General features: G+C 36.3%; 1 protein-coding gene across 1 annotated transcript in view; it reads right to left on the bottom strand.

The window, feature by feature from the left end:
- The window catches only part of SRFBP1 (serum response factor binding protein 1), a 64417-nt gene that overhangs the window by 38334 nt on the left and 1386 nt on the right, over positions 1–24697 (bottom strand). The window contains exons 2-3 of the mRNA XM_056513474.1: positions 5642–5730; positions 4610–4682 (exon numbers count right to left, since the gene is read on the bottom strand). Coding sequence (XP_056369449.1) covers positions 4610–4682; positions 5642–5730 — 162 coding nt within the window. The remainder of the gene's footprint in view (positions 1–4609; positions 4683–5641; positions 5731–24697) is intronic.

Below are 24697 nucleotides of genomic sequence, written 5' to 3'. Positions count from 1 at the left end.
AAACTAAAAAGTAAAACCATCCTCTACCACCTCACTCCTAGGAAACAGTGTGTTAAAGTGATATTCATCAGCACTATCTGTTCAGAATTTACTTGAGGATAGGAAAACAGCATCCCTCAGAGTTAGTGATATAACTAACAGTAACAGCAAGCATTTTGTCCTTTGTATCAGACTATAGTTAGCAAAGATACAAACTGGAAAGAGAAGTTAAAATCTTGTAATTGAAAGTTCAAATCTGTTTAATTGAGGAAAATCCTGTTGAGGTGCAGGCTCAAAAAGTTTGTGAGTTTACAGGCAGCTGAACTGAGAAATATAACTCTTAAGAAAGCAAAGAATTCTCTCTGATTAGGAATTCAAACTATTACAATTTTTTTTTTCTGAGTAAGAGAAACTTAAATAATTACATCAAAAACTTCAGTAAAACAGACAACTGTGTCAAGGAAATTCTGTGCAGTATTTCAGTCTTTCTTCCCTGAGACTGAAACAAATTCCCTGCAAAATGGAATCCCCCAATAATGCCTTTGGAGGTCATCAGAATTCATAAAGACTTCCAAAGACTTTGCTGCCAGCAGTCCTCAGGGGCCCTTTTTTTCCCTTCTGGATACATAATAAGGAGAAAGTAGGTCTGGGTCTGTTCTTGACGATGGAAGAAAAAAGACTGATGTTTAGAAAGAGATGTCTCTATGCACTGGTTTAACACAATGGCTTTTACTGGAGGTGGCTTCTGGAAGCTCCTCAAAGCTTCCACAATGCCCAGCAGAGCCAGTTCCTGAAGGCTCTGATGATAGACCTGCTGCTGACCCAATTAGAGAAGCTGGTAATGCCTCTGCATGACATATTTAAGAAATAAAAAAACTGCACACAGTCCTTCCTTTTCTTCCAAGGGGTGAGGAGGTGCCAGGGCCGTTCCAGTGCTGTGAGTGGCTGCCAGGGCCATGTGGCATGCCATCTTGGCACAGCCTGCAGTGAACTTTGCCTGCTGAGCTGCTCTTAGCCAGCCATGCTGTGAGCACAAGGGCAGAGGTGGCAGCAGCAGCTTCTCCTTTCTGGAGCCCTGCATGAAGAGAGGAGTGGAATGGTAACACCACCGCAGTGGACAGCACTGCCTGCACAGTGCCGGCGTGGCTGACAGCGAGGGGCATAGTGAGCAATTCCCAATACTGAAACCAGACAGGATCAGCCTTTCAGTGCTGCAAAACCCTGTAAGAATCTTTCAATCGACAGAACTTGAGAACAAACGAGCCTACGGACAAGAATTTTCTCCTGAGTCACAGAAAAGGAAAAGGTGAGGACACGTGAAGAGAACAACATAGCAACACTAAGGCTGGTGAAAGAAGGGAGAGAGAGGACATGCTCCAAACATCAGAACTGAGATTCTTCTACAACTTGTGGTGAGGACTATAACACAACAACTTCCCTGTAATTCATGAAGCACATGGGGGGCTGCAGAGATCCACTTGCAGCCCATGAGAAAAGGTGCTCACAGTGGAGCAGGTGGATGCCAAAAAGCTGTAATCTTGTAGGAAACCCAAACAAAGAGAGTAGACCCTTGCTTCCAGAAATAGAAAAAGAGACCCCTTGCTTCCAAACTACAGCAGCTTATCCTTAAAAGACTACATACACCCCATGAACTAAAATGACCTATGCCATATAGTTTGGGAAGATTATTTTGCCTGTGGGAGAGACTCATGTTAATGCAGGTTGGGCGGGACAGCTACTTGTGAAAAATTGCAACCATGTTGGAAAAGTTCACAGAGAACTGTTTCCCATGGGAAGGACCCCTTGGCATAGCAGAAGAGACTTCTCTCCTTAACTGAACTGAAGAAAGATTTTGAGTGAAAAACTGAACAAAACTCCCACGCTCTGGCTCCCTGCATTGTCAGTAGGAAAGAAGAGGCTGAAGGGAAGAAAAACGTGTTCTAACGGTTTATTTTAGTTCTTGTCATCATCTTTTAATTCTGTTTTTATACCTTTTAAGTTTTGAGCATGTTTTGCCCCTGGAGTGTTTTCTCCTAATCCTTATCTCAACTCATGAGTCCTCCTGTTTCTTTCCATCTCCTCTGCTCAACTATAGCAGAGAAGTATGAGCAAATGGCTTTTCTCGTGGGTGCTGATGCTTAGCCAGTGTCAAACCATGACACTCTGGCAACAGGGAAGAACTTGGAAGAAAAACTGTACTACTTCCTTCAACCTACAGAAGGCCTTCAGGCCTCCAACCAATAAAGAATTTCCAAAAGTTGTTAAGTTACCACTTCAAAAAATCTTTTATCCTGAAAATACACACACTATTGAACTCTTTAATTATTTTACTGCATTTTTGGCCTTTTCAGCTCCTCAAGACTAATCATTCAGTAAGAGAAGAGAGACATTTTTCTCACATAAAACATGTGAGAAGTTCATGGACAACTTCTTGGTGTTAAGAGAACATGAAAAATTGCTATATCCTGCACACAGTCCATCAATTTTGACAGGATCTTGAATTTCATCTGTCACGTGTTTGAGATCCACACACTAAAACTGCTAAAATAATCTAGAATAACTCATACCTACCTTAGTTGCTCTAAACTGCAACTTTATAGATAATTTTCTATTTCTATTGTGTCCAATCTTTTCTTAAAATTCTCAAATTCATAATTTCAGTTATGTGAAGATTTTTTTTATGAACATTATGATCAATAACTTAGGACAAAAGGTTGCTGGGAGTGAGGTTTCATCAATATAGAATCTTCCACTGATCTGAAAGAACATTACCACTTTGTGTGAAAGCTGTCTTTTTTACTTTTTCCATGATGAATGATGAATATTTCTATGCCAACTCTAAAAATCTCTGTTAGTTCAGAAATCAACAGTGGTTGAAAAAACATGTAAACAAGTAGTGCCTTTTAGGTTGTGATTCATAAGAAACAGGAGTTTTTCTTCCAACTAAGAAACAAATACACTGTAGATCTACTAAGTGTCAACTTGTGCATTTTTAAAGTCTAAAAATCTCCAAGTAACCAACCTTTTTCCTATTAAATATTAATATAATAATGCATTGTTCTTAACAATAAAGTCAAATTAAGCCACTTAAAATTTCAGATAAAGTGCATTTACCAGTTATCTACCCAAGAAGTAGGAGAGTTTTTCCTTCTCAGCAGCTTACTTTGAGGATCACTGCCTCTCTATAATCTATTTCAGAGCAAAATTTGCCTTCAGCTCTCTCGATTACAAATCTACTGTCCCCTGACAACCACTCTTAAAGCTACCACTTACAAGCCCTGTACATATTCATGCCTACTGAAGCAAGACTTGAATGTATTTGGCCCATATAGCCCTGAGTGCAGGCAGGCTTCTAGGTGTCTCCATGAGCCTATCCTGGAAGGAAAAGCACAACGTGGACAAAACAAAGACTCCAGGTAAATGCATGCAGAACAAAGTTTGCCCTCTCAAGTACACTCACAAAAGCCCCATAAAACATGGGCTTCTGAGCTCAGTGCTCCAGCACACCTGACCACTTGATCATTCTCTTAGAAACTGAGACACATACACTTGGCATTAAAAAACAATTAAAAAAAAATTAGGAAAAAAGGGAGAGAGAAGAAAAGGAGCAAATACAAGACCAAGTTTAAGACAGATGGGAAGTCAGTAATGCAGAGTGCCTCGATATTACTGTCATGGTGTTTGAGCAGTGCTGCCCATTTTTTTCCCCCCTTTACTGGTTTATGAAGACTCTTACTGGAAGTTTTAAGCTATCTGATCAATCTGGCACAAAGTACATCTAAATTGGTCAATGAAGCCTTTCCTATTATTAGCTTTTTTTGAAGACTAAGATCTCTGTAAGGTTGAGGAAAGAAAGAGACAAATGTTAAAAACACAATAAACCTCCCAGAACAGCACACAATAGTAAGAGTGATATAATCATTATGGCTATCAACTACACTTAACAAGGAAACAATCAAAACAGCCATATTGTGAGGAAACATTTGTGACAATTTATACTTAACTCTTTTGCACAAGCTCTATGATTGGAATTCATAAATCATTTCACCACACATACTTTTATGTAGTACCAATTAAAATTGAGAGATTAGCACAAATCATTATGAAATGACAAAATTTCTGAAGCATTTTATTGATGTCACAACATATAAGATACAAGCATTGTATCAATTAACAGCAAGGCTGAAAATTACAAGATATGACTCAAGCATAACCAGTCCTTGCAGCTACAATTTAAAACTTTTACAAGACCAGATACAAATGGTATGATATTCAGAGCTTGCAGAACAGACAGTTCTGACAACAGAGAATACTGTACTGTTAGACACACAAAATGCCTCCCCATACTCCTGAGCGGCACAAGAACTTTAAATTCTGAGCTTTAACTGTTACAGAGAAAACTTTGAACACCACACACTGCTAAGCAAATTCATGTTTAGCCTGGAAAGCTTAAGACTCAAATTTTTTAACACCTTGATAAATGCAAATACTCATAATTTGTTAGCTGTGTTAATGTTCGAGCTTACTCAGAAAATACTTAGTTTCAGTAATGCAGCTGCAGAAAACAGACAAAGCTTTTAGTTAGTAAAATAATTGTCTCTAATATTGAATTATTCAAACATAGCATTACCTTCATGGCATGGATTTCTTCTACTAATCTCTCAACTCGTTTTTGATTCTTTAATTTCAAGTCTTCTGAACCCCTGCAAGTGAAGTGTATGTTTATTAAGGAAAAAAATCTCAGTTTAGCTACTTTATTTCCTCTCTGGTAATACTAAGTAGCAAAATAAAAATAAAATGAGGAGATTATACATAAACACAATCCCTTATTGGCAAATGAACATTTTAGCAAAGGGCTGAACACAGCCTCATGCTTTTGCTGTATTGAACAGAAGAGTAAACACTGAGAATTTCACAGAACAATATGAAAAACAAATGTTACTGTACTAGAAAATACTAAACTACAATTCAAATCAAGAATAGGTGACACTGGTGTCTCAAATACAATTATATTTTAAGACCTGTAATATTTAAATATGGAAGTTCATTGGGCTTGCTTCTTATTTTTGACAGCTTGCTAAAATTGTGAGATCATGTTCAATTTATACTATGAACACAGTAACAGATGTCACTCACACCATCTCTAAGACATATGCTAAGTTATTTCAGGCCAGTAATCTTTAAAAATATAACCTACAAAACACTGTTTAAACTTTTCATATAAGAATTAATTAATGGTAATTACTAAAAATCAGTGACCTGATATCTATGCAAACGAAGTATTTTTGCTACACAATCCTGTAAACAACTACAGTAAGAAAAAAGAAAACTTGCTGCAACTTAAATTCAATGGCAGAATAACCTAAAAGATGAAATCTGACACTTTCAGACATGCTGTAAAAGGTTCTGTAACTGATCCAGATTACCTTCCAATACACTGAATCCCATTAAAAAAAACTCATCCCAATTCTGTTTATGAAAGTCCTTTTAGTTAGCATTTTTAGTCTAAAATGGTAAAAATAAGACAAATAGAATTTATGTGTTTTAGTGCTTTAAGTTTTAAATGTAGTATATTTTTCTCCCATTTTTTCACTTTTGTGAAAACAATTAAAATACTGCCTCACTTACAAACCACAAAAAACCCCAATTATTTCAAACTGACTTTTTCGATTTTAATTTCCCGATGTGTCTGGTTAGTCTGCGAATAGTGAGGACTCTGGCCTTCTTCACATCTTTTCTCATCTTCACAACCTGTGAGAAATATGGAAGACATTAAAAAGTGTTTTCCTTGATTATGTTCCATATACAATACATTCATTACATTGACTTAAATTTTAGAAATTAGCTCAACAAAGAGAACTATTTTGAAAATAGAGTGCTAACTAATTCCATTTCAAATGAATTCAGAATTCCATTAAAAATCAAACTGCTTCCAGAAACACCAGAGGAACAACTACCACCAGTCTAAAAATGTGTCTGAGGTCAAAACAGAAGACAAGACATTCCTAGCTAGCCATACTTTAATATTATTCTTAGAGCTAGATTGAGCTAGAGATTTGAGAAGTCTCATCTTCTGCCTCCACTTAGCTTATTTCTGTCCCAGTGAAACATCAGCAGTACATTAAGTCCATTGGTGCATAATACATAAAAGCATTTTCATTATGAAACATGTTGAAGTGTTAAGAAAAGACTTTCAAAATTAAGATTATTTATTATGGAACATAATTTGAGATATAGTCTCTTCATAATTTTGAATTCATTTTTGTTGAAAACAAAAATCAAGTGATTTCTAACTCACTACAGTCTGTCTCAACTTGCCATCCTACCCAGTACTCTGTAATCAAATTTAAAGCAGGCAGTTTTAAAGAAAATTTGGCAATGACATTTTGGTCTTAATTCTCACTCCAATAACAAAGAAAGAGAATTGTCATTATTATTATTATTAGACTGATAGGATGAACAAGAAATCTTTCCAATCTTTTGCAATTAAATTCCATAAAGGAAAACCTTAAACCCAGGTGCTGTCTAATGATGAATACTTCACATATACAGGGAGTCAACAGTGACCCTTTTCTTTTACGACTCAACTTCTCCCTTATTTATTCCTATATATCTTACTATGTCTATTAAAATTTTGTACGTAACAGTAAAACTTAGAATAACATGAAATACTAAAAGAAACAAAAAAAAAAAAATCTGTCTTCCTGACAAAAGCCAGATTTATCTTAACTTCATCCAGAGGAGTCTCAAAATGAAGTTGAAATTTCACCTTTCTCAATAAAATTCTTTACATCAGATTTCTATTCTAATTTCTCAGAGATAACATCAAAAAGAGAGATTGATGATTGCATTACCTAGTCAAGTAAATGAGGAATATTAGTACTATAAACCAAAGAAAAATCCTCAAAGCTCACAGAGCAATACTTCACACTTGTGATGAGGAGTCTGGCTAGTTCATATACACCCTGTGCAGAGACCATAAAGATGATGCTTTAAAAAAAAAAAAAAAAAAAAAAAAGAGGAAAGTAGAACACATACTTTGCATAGCTGACTATGTTTGTAGCTTAGGTTATTGATTCAATCAAGTTGTTAAGCCCTGAACAGTATTCAGCAGTGAATTAACTGAAGGCTGAATCAGAGCAAAACAAATTCCAGAGAGGGGCATGGGATGATTGTCAGCCTTACTTCTTCCAGAAAAGCAGAAGAAATGTGAAGCAATGCTCCTTTGAGAAGCAAGAGGGGAATTGTATGGGGGGCAATGTTAGTCACTTGCACCATGAGAAGTAAAAAGGTAAAGAAGGCTTCTGGGACAAAAACGATCGACCCAGAAGTGGTCTCTTGCTCCAAAAATTGTTTCAGCAAAGTACTTACCTTAGTTACCCTAGTAAAAGTACCTGTACACACAGGTCTACCTACAAAAGCATTTCTACTTCAGTTAACAGCAGAAACCGCATGGCAAAAAACATCAAGTGCCAAGTTTCTGCTACACAGCAGCACTGCTCAAGTCTTTAACATGCTAAGGAAGAAACTCGTAACATCACCATCTGCCATCAAGGCACACAGATATTTCTTTTTTATAAGACACTGAGTGAGATTATCATAGGTCTCTACAGTACATCTTCTAAAAGGAAGAAAGAAAATAATGCAGTTCTGGCTGAACACCTCTTTGATACTACGTACATTCAGTGAGTTTGGAATGCCAGATGCAAACTGAGTATGCCTTAGAATGTCTGGGGAGGGGAGGTTGTTTTCAGTTTGGGTTTTTTTATGCAACATTAAAAACATCCACAAGCTAGAAACATACTGGAATTTAAGTAACTCATACTTTACATATTATTTACTGTGCACATGAAGTATATTTAACTTTCCCTCAAAAATATTTTGTCAGGTATTTTTTAACAGAAATATTAATGCATACACAGCATGTTTCCAGGGCCTACAGGAGCCAAACTTCAGCCTCCTCTGCTGCCAGCCAGTGAAGGCTGTATAGACATGACAGCAGGAATGAGGGAAGGTATTCGCTCTTTGGCAGACTAGGAATATCAATTTATGTAATCCAGTCACTTCTTTCACACGGGACAGTATGCATCAACTCTGTTCTTGGAAGTACTCATAACGTTCTCAAGAAAGCAGTCAGCTCTTTGGGAAAGAAATCAAAAAAGTTAAGCTTCAGATTTACAGTGTGCCTGAAACAATGGGGCTTAGACCACCAGGGTAGGCCCTGGTCTCCTGTACTACAAAGTGAGAGAGGCAATTTTGCCATCAGTAGGAAAAAAAAAAAAAAACAGAGAAACTAAACCAAACCAAACCAAACCAAACAAAAAAACTCACCAAGAATTTCATGACTTTCAAAAAACAGTAAGGTATTTTTTATTAATAGTTAGAAAAAAAAAAAAAGAAAAAGGAGAAGAAGAAAAGGAGAATTCTTTGCACTGAAACATAAAAAGGCTGCAGCATAAGTCAGGATCAGACTTTATGCTTTAAGACTATGCAAAAAGGATTTTTAATCTACTCAGCAGCCACAGTAAGCACAAAAGAATAATTATAAATAAGCAAAACACAAACCAAACAATTTCCTCTATCAATAGGATCTAGGATTCCTGGAAATTAAGGAAGTCTGCAGCTGTATGTAGAAATAACCACTTCAAGGATTTCTTTGAACAAAGAAAAAGAGAAGCTTTCCTTTGTTGAAGACATTTCTTTATTTTGTTGGGAAATACTACTTATGAGACAATTAAGCCATTCCTACTCATTAATGCTACCAAATGTCAGTGTTCACAAATTATTAGTAGCATATAATACCAAAGTAAGAATATATATATACACACACACTACATAACAATTATTAAATACAAAAGAAATCACAAAAGAAATTAACTCACTTTTGAAAGCAAGCCTAGGTGGTAACATGAATGCACAGAAGCATATTTGAAAAGCTATGGTTATGAACAAAAATCATCCATTTGGCACTGTGCTTTTTCACAGAATGATGTATTTATATTGCTACTAATGCTAAACAAAGATGAAATCCAAAAAATTCCATGACTGATGGTACTCTACAAAGAGAGGCATCCATCAACCAAGAGCTTGCCACTTGCAGTAAGCACTGCCACCAAGCATGACACGTGCCAACCATCTGCACACAAATCATTTCAAGCCATATGCAGGTGGTAGCTGCTGCCGCCCTTTCAAGAAAGGGCAAGCAAAGAGCACAGCAGGGGATCAGCAGGTGACAAGCCAGACAAGAGCTAGAAACTATACTGCAACTCACCTTTTCCAATGAGTGCACATTACTGAGGGAGATTGTAACAGGAACTGCTGGCTTTAAGCACAGCCTGCATTTAAGTGATATTTGGCACAATGCATCTGGCAATGAAAACAGCCCCAAATTTAATGGACGGGTACCACTGACACAATACAAAGGTACCAGAGGGTACATATCAAATCAAGGGTGTGATTTCTAGCGAATAATAAAGAACAAGTGTATGTTTAAAGAATTACCAGAACTGAATTTAACCCAAAATTCACAGCTGAGACTACTTTGTCTTTTTATTTCAGGTTATACCTGGCTCCAAAGGGTTAACAGCCCTTCCTAGAGATTTGTTTTTTTGTGTGGTAGTCCAGTCAAACCTTCCCAATCCTCAGCACGTCCAAGCCCTTCTCCTGCCCAGAAAGAAACTGACACAAGATAACTTAATTGTACCTTTGATGTCTAAGTCTTCGCTACGTTTTTTTCATGAAATAGTTCCGTTGACACTGGTATTTCACTCATAGTTACAAATTAATTTTGACTAACAAAGGTCTTGGAAGCACTGAATCAGTTCCTAAATCAATGCAGACTGTCTGGAAAGGGCCTCTGATCGCAAACATTATCCCTTTTAAATTAATGGGACACTATAATTGTACAATGTAACACAAGACAAAACACGTGCAATAGAATAGAAAGTCAAGAGCCTCCCACAAAATTAAGCTGTTCCAAAAAAACTTGTTTGAAAATTTTCAAGTCTCTTCAAGAGAAATGTAAAGCATTTTTAGATAAAACAACATCAAGAAGTCTAGTTTAGGTTCTGAAAGTCTACATTACTAAAAAACAGTCCTCATATTAGGGATAGCAAGAAAAACACATCAAGGAATGTAGATAAAATGACAGTGTAGGTACAATTATACATTCAAATTCACATGACTAGTCAAAGATATTTGCCTTCACATTTTTAAGACAACAGCAGCAAAGTTCTCAAATGAACATTACATTTGAAAAAATGTTATACTTGGCTAATTCTGAAACTTGTTTTGAGGTCTGTACAAGCAACATGACTCCAAACTAAGCTAGTGTTCAGCCAATTAGAAAAAAATAAAGGAAAGTGTGACTAAAGATTTGTAGATGTATCAAGAAAGGTACGTGTCTACTCTGAACTATAGTATCAACTGTACTTAACCAAAAAAATCCCAAAACCAAACCCCCAAATTATTAAAAAAGAAATGCAATGGATTAAGAGAAGCACTAATATGTTCCTGCCTATGACTTGGTTTGAATACATTTTATTCAAAAAACACTGAAAGACTAGAACAACTGTGAAGGAAAAGTTGTTTTTTTTTTTTTCATTACCACATACAAAAGCTAATACTGTATATGAAAATACCTGAACGACCTAGAATGTTTTAAATTCTTCCTAACTAAAGTTAATAGAAGTTAACTTAGTCAGCCCCAGCTATCCAGAATGCATGAAAGCCAATAAATTGATGGACATGTCCTTTTCTTTGGAGCAGTCTGAAGCACATACAACTGTTCTTCTTGGACTTCAGCCCATGAGGTACTGAATACTTTGGTCCTGACCCAATAATGCACTTAAATTATTAAATCCTTAAACAACCAGCACTAGACAGACCAGAATTTCTTCATCCACTTCTGCTTTATGCCAGCACACAGTCTAGTTAGTCCTAGTTCTGGTACAAGCAACCAGAAAAGACAAATCATTCTGTTCTCTTCACAAAAAGGACACTGGATGTAACCTCATCTAGTGAAAAAAAAATGTAATTTTAAGATTTTGTAACATTGTGAAATAGCCATGATGTTGAACAGACACATGTCCGTTAAACAGAGGCCTCCAGCCTCTCCCCCAGCATGGTAAGGTCTCTCCTATATGAACACTGTCTTCAACAAGACAACTTTGCAGACACAACTGCAAACATATTTCTTCTATCATTTGAAGACTGTGTTCTGAAAGCAGTGTTCTGTAATTTTACATAGATACATCCAAATTAATTGTGCAATAATAAGGTCTCTTATGTCTTTTCTATTGCTTGATGCCTGGGAAAAAAAAGAGGGTAATTCTAAGCTTATTTTTCCATTTCAGTTTCTTCCTGTACTCTCCAGGCTAACAGGATTTATCTGACATGAGAGTCACACCTGAGAGTGGGATAACAAGGAGAAAACATCAAGAATCAAGGTTGTTAATTCTGTCCTAGGAAGAGTCTATTTTAAATATAGTCTATCATATTGCTATTGACAAATTACCATATACTGGGGTCTAGTGAATGAATGACAGGAAAAAGATGAAATTGCAGGTACAGGATATACTTCAGTTCTCATACATTCCCTTCATGCCAAGTGAACCCTAGGAGGTTGAAATGCAAGCCTGATCTACTAAGATGACTCAAATGGCTCAAAGCAAAAGGAAAAAATTATTTATATATGCCCATAGGTACACAATAGCTTTTAGATTTTACTGCAGTAAGATATTTACTTCTGAACTCCTTAATATTTAAACAGTGCTGCTAAAGTAAATGGGAAGAAGTCACTAAAAATACACCAAATTACAGTGACCATTTAAAAAAATTTTTACAAATTGCTTAAATTGCACATCAGCAAGTGTCAAAGCAAGAAAACCAGCTAAGAAAAAACCAAACCAAACAATAAAAAGAAAGTGAAATGCATTTAAGTTGAATATTCAAGGTCTCTCCAATACCTACAAAAAAACCATAGAGCTCAGTAACGTTTCAGTTCTCACTGATCTTCTTTCCCTTCCTCATTTTAGGGCACATCAAAAGCACTGGTTTCACTTTATAGTTAGTTGGCAGTCTTCTAACCAAGAAATTACCACGGCAACAGAGTATTCTCAATGTTAATTTTGGTGCTATTTGGCAACAGAGAGTTTTAAAATTTGAAACACCTGCAGTTGGATCACATATTAGCCAGAACTAACAATAGTACATAATCTTTTGAGTGAATAATCTAAGCAAAAAAAATGTTTCTGGAACTTCATTACAAATACTTCTCTCTATTATCTGGAATGCCAGTTTGAAAGATCTAATGATTTTTAGATTCTTAGGAAAAGTTAGCAGTTGCCAAATTTCCTTTTTTTCTCTCTTTTTTTTACAAAAAGAATTCCTGTATTACAGTATATATTTTATACATGTCAAAATATGTGGACATAGGCAGAAAGACAGCTTCATATATTTGCATTATAAAAACATATATAAGTAGGGTAGCAAAGGCAGCAAGAAACAACAAACATACTTGTGTAGAGTATCAGTGTTCAGTTCTGGAACATTTTTATATGAATATATACTGCAAAAATAATATATAAAAAAACCAAAACAACATTTTTCAGCCAGATCAGTTTCCTAAACTGTTTTCCCTTATGGTCACCTAAATGGTTAGCTAGTTCCAGCACGAAAGAGCTAAGTAAGAACATACAGAAGACAGAGAGATGGACCACAACAAATCAGACGACAATAACAGACAGTGCTAAGGAACACAGTTATTCTGTCACTGTTTGTGCCATACCAACATGGTGTTAAATCTTGCCTTTGCCATCTGCAGCTACATGAGAACAGATCTGAATCAAGTGGATTCAATTCTATCCCAGTACAACTATCAGAACATACAAAAACTCTTGAAACATGAGGTAAATTCTTCTGGATTAAACTATTGCACCCTGCTGCCCAAAGCAGGCAGAAATGCCACTGCTAGCTGGAGCATCCCAAAAGCAAAACACCTGCAGCTTCTCAGGCCTCTGGGTACTCACCCTGTCAGGTTTCCCAAGGGGTTTGCTAAGGATGAATGAAAAAAAGCACACCACCCACTTGGGCAAATTTCCACCTTCCTCACAAGAAAAGTAATGCACACACCCCTAGTGAGTTACTGTCAAACCCTTCCTCCACAGTCTGCCCATGCTGCTTTCTTTGTACTTTCCCAACTGAAGCACTAAAATATGGGTTTCTTTATTCATTATAGCACTGTATTTCCTCCTGCATGGAGAACAGTTGTCATTTCTAGCATAATTTCTCCAAGTGGAAACCACAGTAAGTACTTAGAAATACTAGAAAAGATCATTTTCATCCAAAGGTTTTGAAAAGCAATTCCAAATATCTAAGATAGTTGGGAGGGAGTAAGGCTATAGCCTAGAATTACTTGATCACTGCCAAAGACCAGAATTTAATGGATTTACTGCTTCAAAGTCAGTGTCTCACTGGATTGAGTCAATTCCATGCAGTACCTCAGAAAGCATTCAAGTCCAAACCAGGATCATGAGATGGCTAGACACATTTCTAAACCCTAAATACACATCAGTAGTTGTAAACATCCAGATAAGAAATAACTGTTATAAACTAGCCTCAAGATGGAGTTTTAGATGTATGTATACATATATAACACATGGAAGTAGAACGTGTTCTCCAAAACAGAGGACTACCTGAAGGTAATTTCTAACTCTGTATTTAATTGATCACCTGAATACAAGTTTGAAAACCCCCAGTTATCACTCTGCTAAAGATATTTTCATGGAATGTTGAAGGAGGATGTGATCAAGGCACCCAATACAGACAAACTCAAATCAATGGACTTTGATGACTAGGACTTCTTAATTAGACCAGAGCTTTAGCTAGAAGTCACATGTGAATTTCATGCCTCCTTAAGCTTTGATTTTACAGAAAGACAGTAAGAGCAGAAGCTGCAGTAGTAATGTAAGAATTATGAGGGTGAACACACATGAATAAATAGCAAGTGTGCTGAGGGCTTTTACCCCTCTTCAAATGGTGAGCCTGTTAAAAGCAGCTGTAAAAGAGCACCCGATCACATTATGAATCTCTACATTACTTGCATAATCTGAATCATGACAGCTTGACTACAATGACTCACAAACAATCTGGGTAATTTTTTACATTAATTATGTAAGTCACGAACATGATCCAAACCTGTAGAGCTGAACTGCCATCATGAAAAGAAAATTGTGTCAAAATTGGGTAAGGACCTGTCCCCATAACAAAATACAGAAATTCAACCACAGTGATTCCAGTATCAATTTGAAGCTGTGTTTGGTGGTGTGACTGCTTCGGCTTGAGATTAAGAGACGCTAACATAAATGGTAGTATGGTCTCCCTAAATCACCACAAAAAAATTCCTTGAACGCTACTATGTTGCTCAGCTATTCAGAAAGAACAGAATATCAAAACTCTGTAATCTGAAATTATATTTGTTAGCCTGGCTTCTGAGAAAATTAGGTTTGTCTGCACACTGTTTGTCTGTCAGTATCCACCTCTTGGTGGTAAATCTTGGGCTTATTGAACTGAAATCAAGGTTGACACATCACAGGCCAGAGCTCCTACACATTTTGTGAAAACTGTCAGCCATGTAAGAGTTGTGAACTAACATCAGAATTGCAATATTTGACAAATATTTGCATATTAATATTATCAGGAAATACATTATTATTATTATTATTGTTATTATTATTATTATATTATTTCATTCAACACAAACATTTAACACAAACACTCATTTTGCAAGACTCATCCATTTCAAAATTCATATTTCAATGTCACCATATAGTTGTTATTATTATACAGTAACATATAACATAAAGAAATAATTAAGAAAAAATGGTTTTGAGTTCATTAAATGAAACAAAACAGCATCAGGAGAGGAATGATGAAGTTGGAGAAATAACTACTAAATAATTTTCCATTTCTTCCTAAATCTGAAAGATAAAAAAATTAGCTAAATACCAAAATTTTTAGAATAACCGTAAATATACATTTAGCTTGCATTATGAAAGTAACTGTTGTAACTATGATAAGAAAAATAACTTCTTTCTTCTTATGACTGGGAAAAAAGCTATTGAGAAACAAATAAGAAGGATTTAGTATCCACATTTTTAAAAGGAAAAAATCCTTTGTTAAAAAAAGAAAAGAGAACAAGAAAATACGGAAATAACAGAAAAGATGCATTTGTGGTTTATGGCTTTCAAAGTATTTAGTACTTTTGCCTTTCTTCTAAAATAAAAAAAACAAATTTAAAAAAAAAAAAAAAAAAAAAAAAAAAAAGTCTTAAAAAACTGCTACCAACGCTAAAATTCTTATAAGAAGCTTGAGGCTCCTTTTACTAATAGACTAACAAGTCCAGTATCAAAATACATCCAGTGAGTACAAGTACAACCCCTGTTCAGACCTAGGGTATGCCAGTGACCAGCAAAAGCCATGGCCTCAGGAAACACACTCTGATAAAAACCTCATACAAAGGAAATCCAAATTTGCATCACAGATCTTTCTGACTTACACTTCCAAACAGGATGAATATTCAGCCAAATACTATGAACATCATCAGAATGTGAGGTAAACTTCCGTTGGCTTCAAACATGCTGCAGTATTATTGGCCTGACAAACTCTGAAATACTATCCTACTTTGCACAGAAAAACTGCTCATCCCTTAAGGTGCTTTCTGCTATTATGTCTCTATGACCTGTATTTTTTGTGGGAACTTTCAGTCAATTTATGCAAAAAAAACAAAGTTAAAGAAAAATTTTAAGTGGCACTACCACATAAGCTACTCTTCAGTCTTTTCGCAAGGATGGGAAGAATTCTTGCTAGTGGGAATAGAAAATTTCCTTGCTGCACCAGTCAGTGTTTCTTATTCCCTCAGTTCAGTTAAAAAAAAAAAAAAAAAAATTAATGATGAGAATTTTTCATAAATACAAACACATGGGAAAGTCAGTGTTTAAAAAAGCCCCAAAAATCTAATAATCTAATAACCTGCATTTTTCCTAGAAGTTTCTTCATGACATCAATAGAAACTGGGGAAAAGGACAAGTATGAAAAGCAGAAGGAATAAAGTACTTAAAATATCCATGCCAGATGTCTGACATTTATTCATTAATTTAAATACCTTTCCACAAGTTGTTCTCCATCAGCTGCCAAGATGCCAAATCTTCAAGAGATTTGTACACAACTGTCCCAGTATTACTAACAACTTGCAGCAATACTTAAGGGTTCTTGCAAAATCTTCTTTGTTGTGACAGAAAAGTACTCTCACCTGTCTGCCCAATAGTATGTTCATTGTCTAGCCACTGACAACTTCTCTTCCACACCAAGTGTTGGTTCTGTTGGAAGATTTTCCTCTTACGAAGCTTGCTACCTTCAGTCTCTAGGTTTTTCTTACCAAACTGATTTCCCCTGTCCCGCCTGTATAAGCTCTCTTCATTTCATCTTGTTCAACACACCTCATCACCCACCCATCATTTTCTAATATTTAAATACTTCCAAGCTCCTTCCTTCCTTCTTCTCTTTCCCTCACCTCCCCTGCAGGAACCTTATCTGCCCTGTTGTTTTATATTGTTTGGAATTCCTATCTGATCTATGTCAGGTATGCTCCCCGTGCTATTCACAACCTCTGCAGCATTTCCTCAGCGACACCTGCCTCTGAATGAAATTTACCATTCATTCCTTTGAACCACTTGCTATTCAGAACAGTTTTTACCAGGCTCTTTTGCAAATAGCTTTTATTTGTTCATCTCTTCCTTCATCTCCCTATGTTTGTACACGACCTTACGTTTTCTCATGTATCCTCATAAAACAGAAAAGAGGATCCACAGAATCATTTACACTGAAAAACACCTTTAAGATGATAAAGCCTAACCATAAACCAAACACTGCCAAGCCAACCACTGAACCATGTCCCTAAGTGCCACATCTCATACCTTTAAATGCTTCCAGGAATGATGACACAGCCACTACCCCGAGCATCCCATTACAGTGATCAACAATCCTTTAGGTGAAGAAATCTTCCCTAACAGTCAATCTGACACAACTTGATACCATTTCCTCTTGTCCTGTTGCTTGGGAAAAGAGACCAATCCCCACCTCACAGCCTGGAGCTGGACAACCTCCTTCCAGCTAGCGAAGAGAGCAATCAGCCTCTGCTTCATTTTTATGCCGAGTGCCATTTGGTATTAAATGAATATGAATAAACAGGTATCACTGTGACTCTACTTTGAAAAGGAAATAACATAATGGTAATCTTTTTCATATAAAATCAGTACAAGAATTTTAAATCTCTTTACTTTATATGACTTGAAAGACATTCAAAAGAGCCACTGAATTTAGTGTGTTGGCCACTTTACCTCTCCATTAAGAATTTTAGCATTGCATACCAATGAGCAATTTGCAATGAATTCATAACTGACTACTATCCTCCTTCTAGAAACATCTCCTCCTCCAAGCTTCCATATTCTATTATGAATATGTCTAACACTACATCTTCCCTTCTACACCCATTTCAGCCTTGCTCCATTCTTCATTTAGCAATAAGTTCCACACCAGCAATGCAAAGGCTGCTGAAAGACCTCTGCAAGGACAGCAGTAAGCAATTACGCACATTTACTGTAACAGAATCATTTTTAAATTGTGTTTTACTCAGGCATATACAGCCATAAATTACATTTAATAAAAAACTAGACTGTGTACTGCAAGTACCATACAGTTCCTTTAAAGTAAAAGTTACTATGTTTCCCATGACCGTTTGCATGTTTTTTTCATTATTGCACACTACCACACCAAGGAACCACAGATGTTTTTGTTTTATGAGAGCATCTTACTAGCCTACGTGGCCTACCACACACACTTTATATAAACCACTTGAGCTAAGAAAAAGTTTTCATTACAGTCCTCAAGTACAGTAGTCCGATAACAGCTGTATACAACACTGTCAAAAGTAAAAAAACTGCCTTGTTAGCCATGGTTAATTGCTTCAGTAATCTGCTGAAAAAAATCTGTGTGAAGAGCAAGCAGATCAGAATTTGCTGCTAATATTAGTAAAACTGATGATGTGGCAACTCTAGAAACTTTAGAAACAGCTGCTGGAACAGTTCCTAGGAAAAAAAAAAGCCACAATTCCTCAGAATTTTATCTCACAGAGTATAAGTTTGGAAATTTCATAAGCTTTCAAAAGACTTTTTCCTTAGGACATTTACATGGTCTGTAAAAGAATGTCAGCAATTTAACACTTGAACTGTTTCAAGCAGAAATAAAGCCCTATGTAGCACAACTTTCTTCTTCAAGAAACTGTTGTGCCTACAATTATTTATTAGTAACACAACTAATGCAAGAATTTTTACATGCATTTCCATAGAGCTAAAATGACTGCTGCCAAGTATTCCAGTTTTAAAAGAAAGCCGTGTTTGCTTTCCAACTTTGCATAGACTTGTAATATACAGAAAAAACGTAGTGATCTGCCAGTATACTAAGAAATGAACTGATGGAAAAGATTAGCTATTCAGTTTTGAATCGTGCAGAAATTTATCTTTTCTCAGTTCTCATAACTTGTTTACACGCCTTTCCAAGTCTTTAGACTGACTTTAGTCACATTTAAGAGAATGCAGAAGGAAGTATTTAAGACCATGTGCAAGCCAGGGATACACAGATTTTGGCAATGCCAATAGTCATCCACAGTTTCAATTTGACCACAAAGCAGCCTAGACACCCATACTCTTACAAAAGTATCGAAGTGCTAGCCACTCAACCTTAAGAATAATTCTGAAGTGGTCTCAGATGAACTTCAAGCCAGTTTAAGTTGTCCAAGAGACAGAGACTCTGGTACATCTGTAGAATACTGGCAGATAGCTCGGAAGAGTACAAAAACTGGTGTCCATCTGAGGAACAGTCTAGATGCTGGGGCACTTAACAGAACTGAAAAACATGATATAGGAGTCTAGGGTAAATAACTCTACTTCAAGTAAATGGCTTGGCCAGCATACTGTATAGATGCTGGATGAAATACAGCTCATAAACCACAGAGAAAATAGGAAAAGAGAGCTTATCTATAGACCAACAAGAAGTATTTTCTCAGGAGTAAAGAGTTCTGAGTTCCAGTTTTTCCTTTCAGAGAGCTCATGTATTCTATGCTAATTGTTGGATAAGCAGCCCTTGGAGCACGGTCAAGGACTTTTCCTACGGAAATGCTCCCACTGGTGAAATACATGACCAGGCTCCCCTAACTCCATAAAATCACCCTTCTTTGCCAGACAGTAGCCCAGAAACAGTATTTGTTAATATTTGCCATTAGTGCACTCTGCTGGTCATTGAGATTCACAGGATTCAACTCACTTCAGACTGAGGGAACCTATACATCAGATTTCTCAATTACTGGAAAGTTTTCTAACAACTAAGCCATTAAACTAAAAATTTTCCCCCATCATATAGCATCATGCCTTAAAGGACAAGATTATATTTTGAATTATGAGCAGTGAGACATCTCAGAGCTCAGTCCAATACCAGATAACTGGTCAGATGCCTCACTTCAAGTCTCACTTCCCCATTTATAAGAAGAGAGAAGACACAAGTATCAAATTGTCCCAAGGGATTCCTCAATTACTACATAGCCCAGGAGATAGTGTAAAAACAGATCTTTGAAGGTAGCTACCTTATTCCAGTGAGATGCTGGATCACTGCACTGGATTGGCTGCCCAGTATTTCGAACTACCTTACACACAGTGTCTGCAGCACTCAGTGTTATTGTGAAAGTTTCCATCTAGGATTCTTTTTCATCACTGTAAGGAAAGCTTAGCACTAAAAACCTGAATGCTCACATCAACTTGCCCACAATAGTGAAAAGCATTTTTAAAGAAAGTCCATGAAGGCCCAAGTGTTAAATTCTTAATTACAGTTGGAAATACAACTCATATATTACATTTTCCTTTACTTTACCAGACTGCAACTTGTTCTTTTGCAACAGGTAAAAAGACCATAAAGACCATTTTTCCCCTTTAGTCACTTTTCCCCAAAAATAAATATAAACATAGTGACATATAAGAGACTGTATGACCAGGTTCAAGGTCAGGGATCTTGGAAATTCCAGTACCCAGCTACAGCTTCAATTCTGACCACAGAGCATCTTAAGCACCTGTATACCTTTACACCACTGACATTCTAAGACTCTTCTTTCAATCTGATTTTTAACTACTCTCGTGTGAGCTCATTAGGTAAATCTATCAAGATCAGACAAATATATGGGTGCCTTTGCCATCCCCTTTGAACTCTGTAATTCTCCTGCCTTTACGGCCTTGACCACTAGTAAACTTCTGTAACAAACATCTACCAAACAACATAAATACACATTATTTTAGATACTCTCCTAAAATCCTGTATTTATTTTACAGAAAGTCACTGCTTAAAGAGAAACACACAAGATGAAAAACAGCACAGCTCTGTCAGCCACTCAAACAGCTCAGCTGCTGTGGTGGGATTGCCCATCTCTCCACCTCTGTGCCCATCCCACTCATCTCAGCTCCCATATTCCTGCTGCTCTCACTCGCTTGTAAGACCCTGCTACCATCAATCTGTAGTAGAAAACTACTCTAGCAACAAACTTCTTACAATCACAGAAGAACGAGGCAAGACCATGTGGCTGGAATGGGTAAGTGAGAAGCCCCACACTCAGAAGCAGCAAGTGCAGATGCTTGTGAAAACACAGTTGGAGAATCATACTCCTTAAGGGGCATGTCTCATCTGTCTGAACTCCAAAGAAATTCTCCACAAAAAGCCTTATATGAAAAGCACTTCAATGTTAAAAACACTCTTGGTTTCTATAGAATAAAATGTGTGCAAAAAAACACACCATGAATAAATAAGATTCTAAATTGTACATCTAATTTATCATCCTAAAGAGATACCTGTACCTCCTAGAGAGTAACATCACATCTGAGTGACATGCTAGTCATAAATAATGCTGAAGAAGGCTGAAAGTAAGGCAGATCTTAAGTAACACAGTGAAGTCTTAAACTCACTTTGCACTGAATGCTTCTTGCAAAAATGGTGACCACTCAAAGACTAAAACACTATTTATTATCAATTCAAAAACATTTATGCAAGCATGCTAGACATACTGCATAAAAACTCTAAATATATAATACACTAAGGACTAGCATGGGTATATTCTCAGATCTTTCACATTTAGTGCAACTTACAAAAATCATGAAGCAGTTCTTGGCTATAGAAATCAATTCAGCTTCAGGAAGAATGAATGACCCACTCAAATTTTCCCCTCCCTAATCTTTCCTGGTATTCTGTTCAAACCACACTCTCTTTACTGCTATACAGAAACTTTGGTGACCAAAAATTATTTACTTATAAAAGGATGTACTTGAACTAACTTTGAATTAACACAAGTATCATTTTGATAGCTCTTTCCTTTTTGCTTTTTATCATAGTTGTGTATGAACACACAAGGACAACACCTACCCTTGCTACACCAAGACAACTCATTCTTTATATAAGCATTGCCAAATATACATTTCCTTCTGTGACAAAATTCACCTGAAACCAAAGTTTCCATATCCTACCAAGTTTGGAAAATTTGATTCACATGTCCCACAAATAGAAACAAATCTCAACTCTAAGAATTTGCTTTATATAATATGATGCCCAATACTCAATTTTAGCCATTACAGCATTCACAGAGGTACACATTAGAACATTTAGTTTTAAGACACTGTACACAGATTTAATTTGCATTAGCTTCATGAGCTCTCTGCAGCATAGCCCCTTGAGGTATCTGCAAACAAAATACCATTCAAAAAAAAAGAGGGTAGAAAGATAACTGTATTTGTTGCAATAATACAATACTGATAGCAGATTATGACTGTAAAAACAGAGTAACATAATTTAATAAACACAAATTCTGAAAAAAACCTAGAAATCTGTAGGGCTCCCATTCAACAGTTTCTGTTTCATACTCTTGTGTACTGCTGATCCACAAGGATAATTTTTCACACTAAACATCAGCTATTTCCCTTTAAACTTGCCCTTATCCATGGTAGTTGACGATTACGTGCTGCCATCTAGCACGTATTTCCAGAAAAGTTTAACTTCTGGAGCTATTCTGTGGCAAGACACCTGAAATTTCTTAGAAAGCTTTTTAAAATAAGAAATATATTCAAGACAACAACAGGTTTTTAAAACAACTCCTTCAGCCTGCATGCTTGTAAGAGTAAGTACAATTGGAGAATACAATTAGGCTTAATAGAGATGAATCCTTAAAAGTAAGACCATATGCAGTGGTCATATGCAGTGATTATGTCATTGCAAAACTGAAACTTTCATTCTACGACTTATGTATTCCTTTGTTTCAATGAACGCAGTGAGTATAAAAATGGTAAGAATACTGCATTTTCTTCTTTCCCAAAAACTCTAATCTTCACTGTTTCACTTTGTTCCAATTTTCTGGTTTTTATTTCCTTTGCACCCACCCTCCCTCCTTCCCCCACACAATTCTTCTTTGGGCAGTAATCAAAATGCAGCAATTCTATACAGCAATATGATGCTCAAAGGACAAAAAAAGTTGTGTTTCTTAACCCTTTTCCCTCTCAATTGTTCAGACATGCAGTCACACTGAAACCATACCAGCAGCAAGATGGCTTCTAAGGACAACTGGACCTTGCTGACTGTGGGTTCTGCCAAGACCTTGCTTTATTTCTGTTATTATCTAGGTATATATTCAACTCTAGAAAAACAAATTTTTACACATTTTTGGCACAAGTCCTACTTGTTAACATGGAAATAGAGTGATGTTTTCTTCTAGCATTTACACTGCTATAAATAACTTCTCATTAAAAGAGAAATGAAATGTTTAAGCTAATTATTGGTGAATAATTGATTATTATTGGTTTCTTATTATTTCCTATCTTATTTCACCACATCACAACAAGTGCAATTTCCTCTTTTCACCCTAGGTCCTTAACATCACACAGTTACTTTAAATCTTTCAGTCATACTGTCACTTAAACAGTGTAACATTTTCGTTTTTTGTTCCTTATAGACAGAACAATTGGGAGAACATTGTTCCATGAAGGTACTATTCTTTAACTAAATTATAATTTAAAAACTCTCAAAGCCCAACAACTTTTGAGGTCTCCACTCCTTTCCAATTTCTCTGAAATTAGCCAATGAGCTCACAAGCTCTCAGAAAGGACACAGGCATCACAATCCACGATTTGTCTCACTTCCCTGGAGGATTTTTTTTCTTCATCATCATCATGCAATTAAATGTCCTCTAGTTTCGAAGCGCATATACACCTCATGCAGTAGACACTGCAGAACAAGCAAGTTTTTTGACACTTATAACTATTTGTTAGCTACTAATATCAAACATTAACCAGTAAGTAATTAAAATAAAGGTTAATTAACATTAAGTGCCAGTTTATACCACTGAGAAACACTGGTCTTAAGAATATTTGTTTTTCCTGTAAACAAAATATGAATTGGTAAAAAAAAAAAATTAAATCTATCATCCTAGAATTCCTTAAGATTCAAAAGGACATGGTATTTTATGTTAAATAAAAGCAGAAGTCTTTCTTTGCTGCAATTGAAACCTGAAATGTGTAAATATAATATCACAGAATTTCATAGAATGGTTTGGGTTGAATGGGGCCTTAAAGACCACCTGGTTCCAACCTTGCTGCAGTGGGCAGGGACACCTCCCACTGGGCCAGTTTGCACCCAGAGTGCATCCAACCTGGCCTTAAACACTCCAGAGACAGAGCATCCAAATATTCACAGGCCAACACATGCTAGTGCCTCACCACCCTCAGAGCATAGAATTTCTTCCTATCTAAATCTACTCTCTTTCAATTTAAAACCATTCCCTTTTGTATTATCTCTACATGACTTTGAGAAAAGTCTCTCTCCAGCCTTACTGTAGACTCCTTTCAGATACTGGACTCCTGTAAATCCAGCAAAGACAGCCAAGTTTATCAGCTATATAAGGGTGACAAGGTTGTCTCTGCAAGGAATAACATCATGCCTACTGTATATGGCCCAATGAGGAAAAACTTATATGATCCCTAGTATTGTCTGACTGCAAAAAGCTGAAGGTGCACAGAACAGAAATGCTCTGTAATTTGCTTTCCCTTAGGAAATAGGAAGAACACATAAGAAATATTTAATAGAATGCATTTTAAAAATTATTTCTTTAATCATGGTCCTAATAAAATTCCTCTATTTCATCTCTTATTAGAGGAAGATATGATTTTTTTCTCTTAAAATGCTTTCTTACAATGGCACCTCTGTAACAAATACACAGAGGGTATTTGTTACAGAGATATGAACCATTGTAGTACTGGTAAATAATTTATTTCACATTTTATCACTAAACACCAATTTCAATTAATACAGCTCTGACACTAACAAAAGGACATATGCACAGAAATGGAAAACACTTGTTAATCTATTCATGGTAGGTCTCCATCCTGCTCTAAGCCAGACTGATATCCTGTCCCTCTTGAAGAGATGGCATTCAGGATTTCAGTCTCTGCCCTACCAGACATCTCAGATGAACCTATTACTACAGTGCTTACTTTCTGTAGCAACTGGTAAAAGCTACCTCCTCCAGAACTTTCAGTTTCCTGTTAGGAGAAGGTTATGTTTGAAGTATAAGATGCAATTACATTCC

The sequence above is a fragment of the Oenanthe melanoleuca genome, chromosome Z (assembly GCF_029582105.1).
Source record: "Oenanthe melanoleuca isolate GR-GAL-2019-014 chromosome Z, OMel1.0, whole genome shotgun sequence".
NCBI classification, from domain to species: domain Eukaryota; kingdom Metazoa; phylum Chordata; class Aves; order Passeriformes; family Muscicapidae; genus Oenanthe; species Oenanthe melanoleuca.
This window is presented reverse-complemented; position numbering and strand designations above follow the sequence as displayed.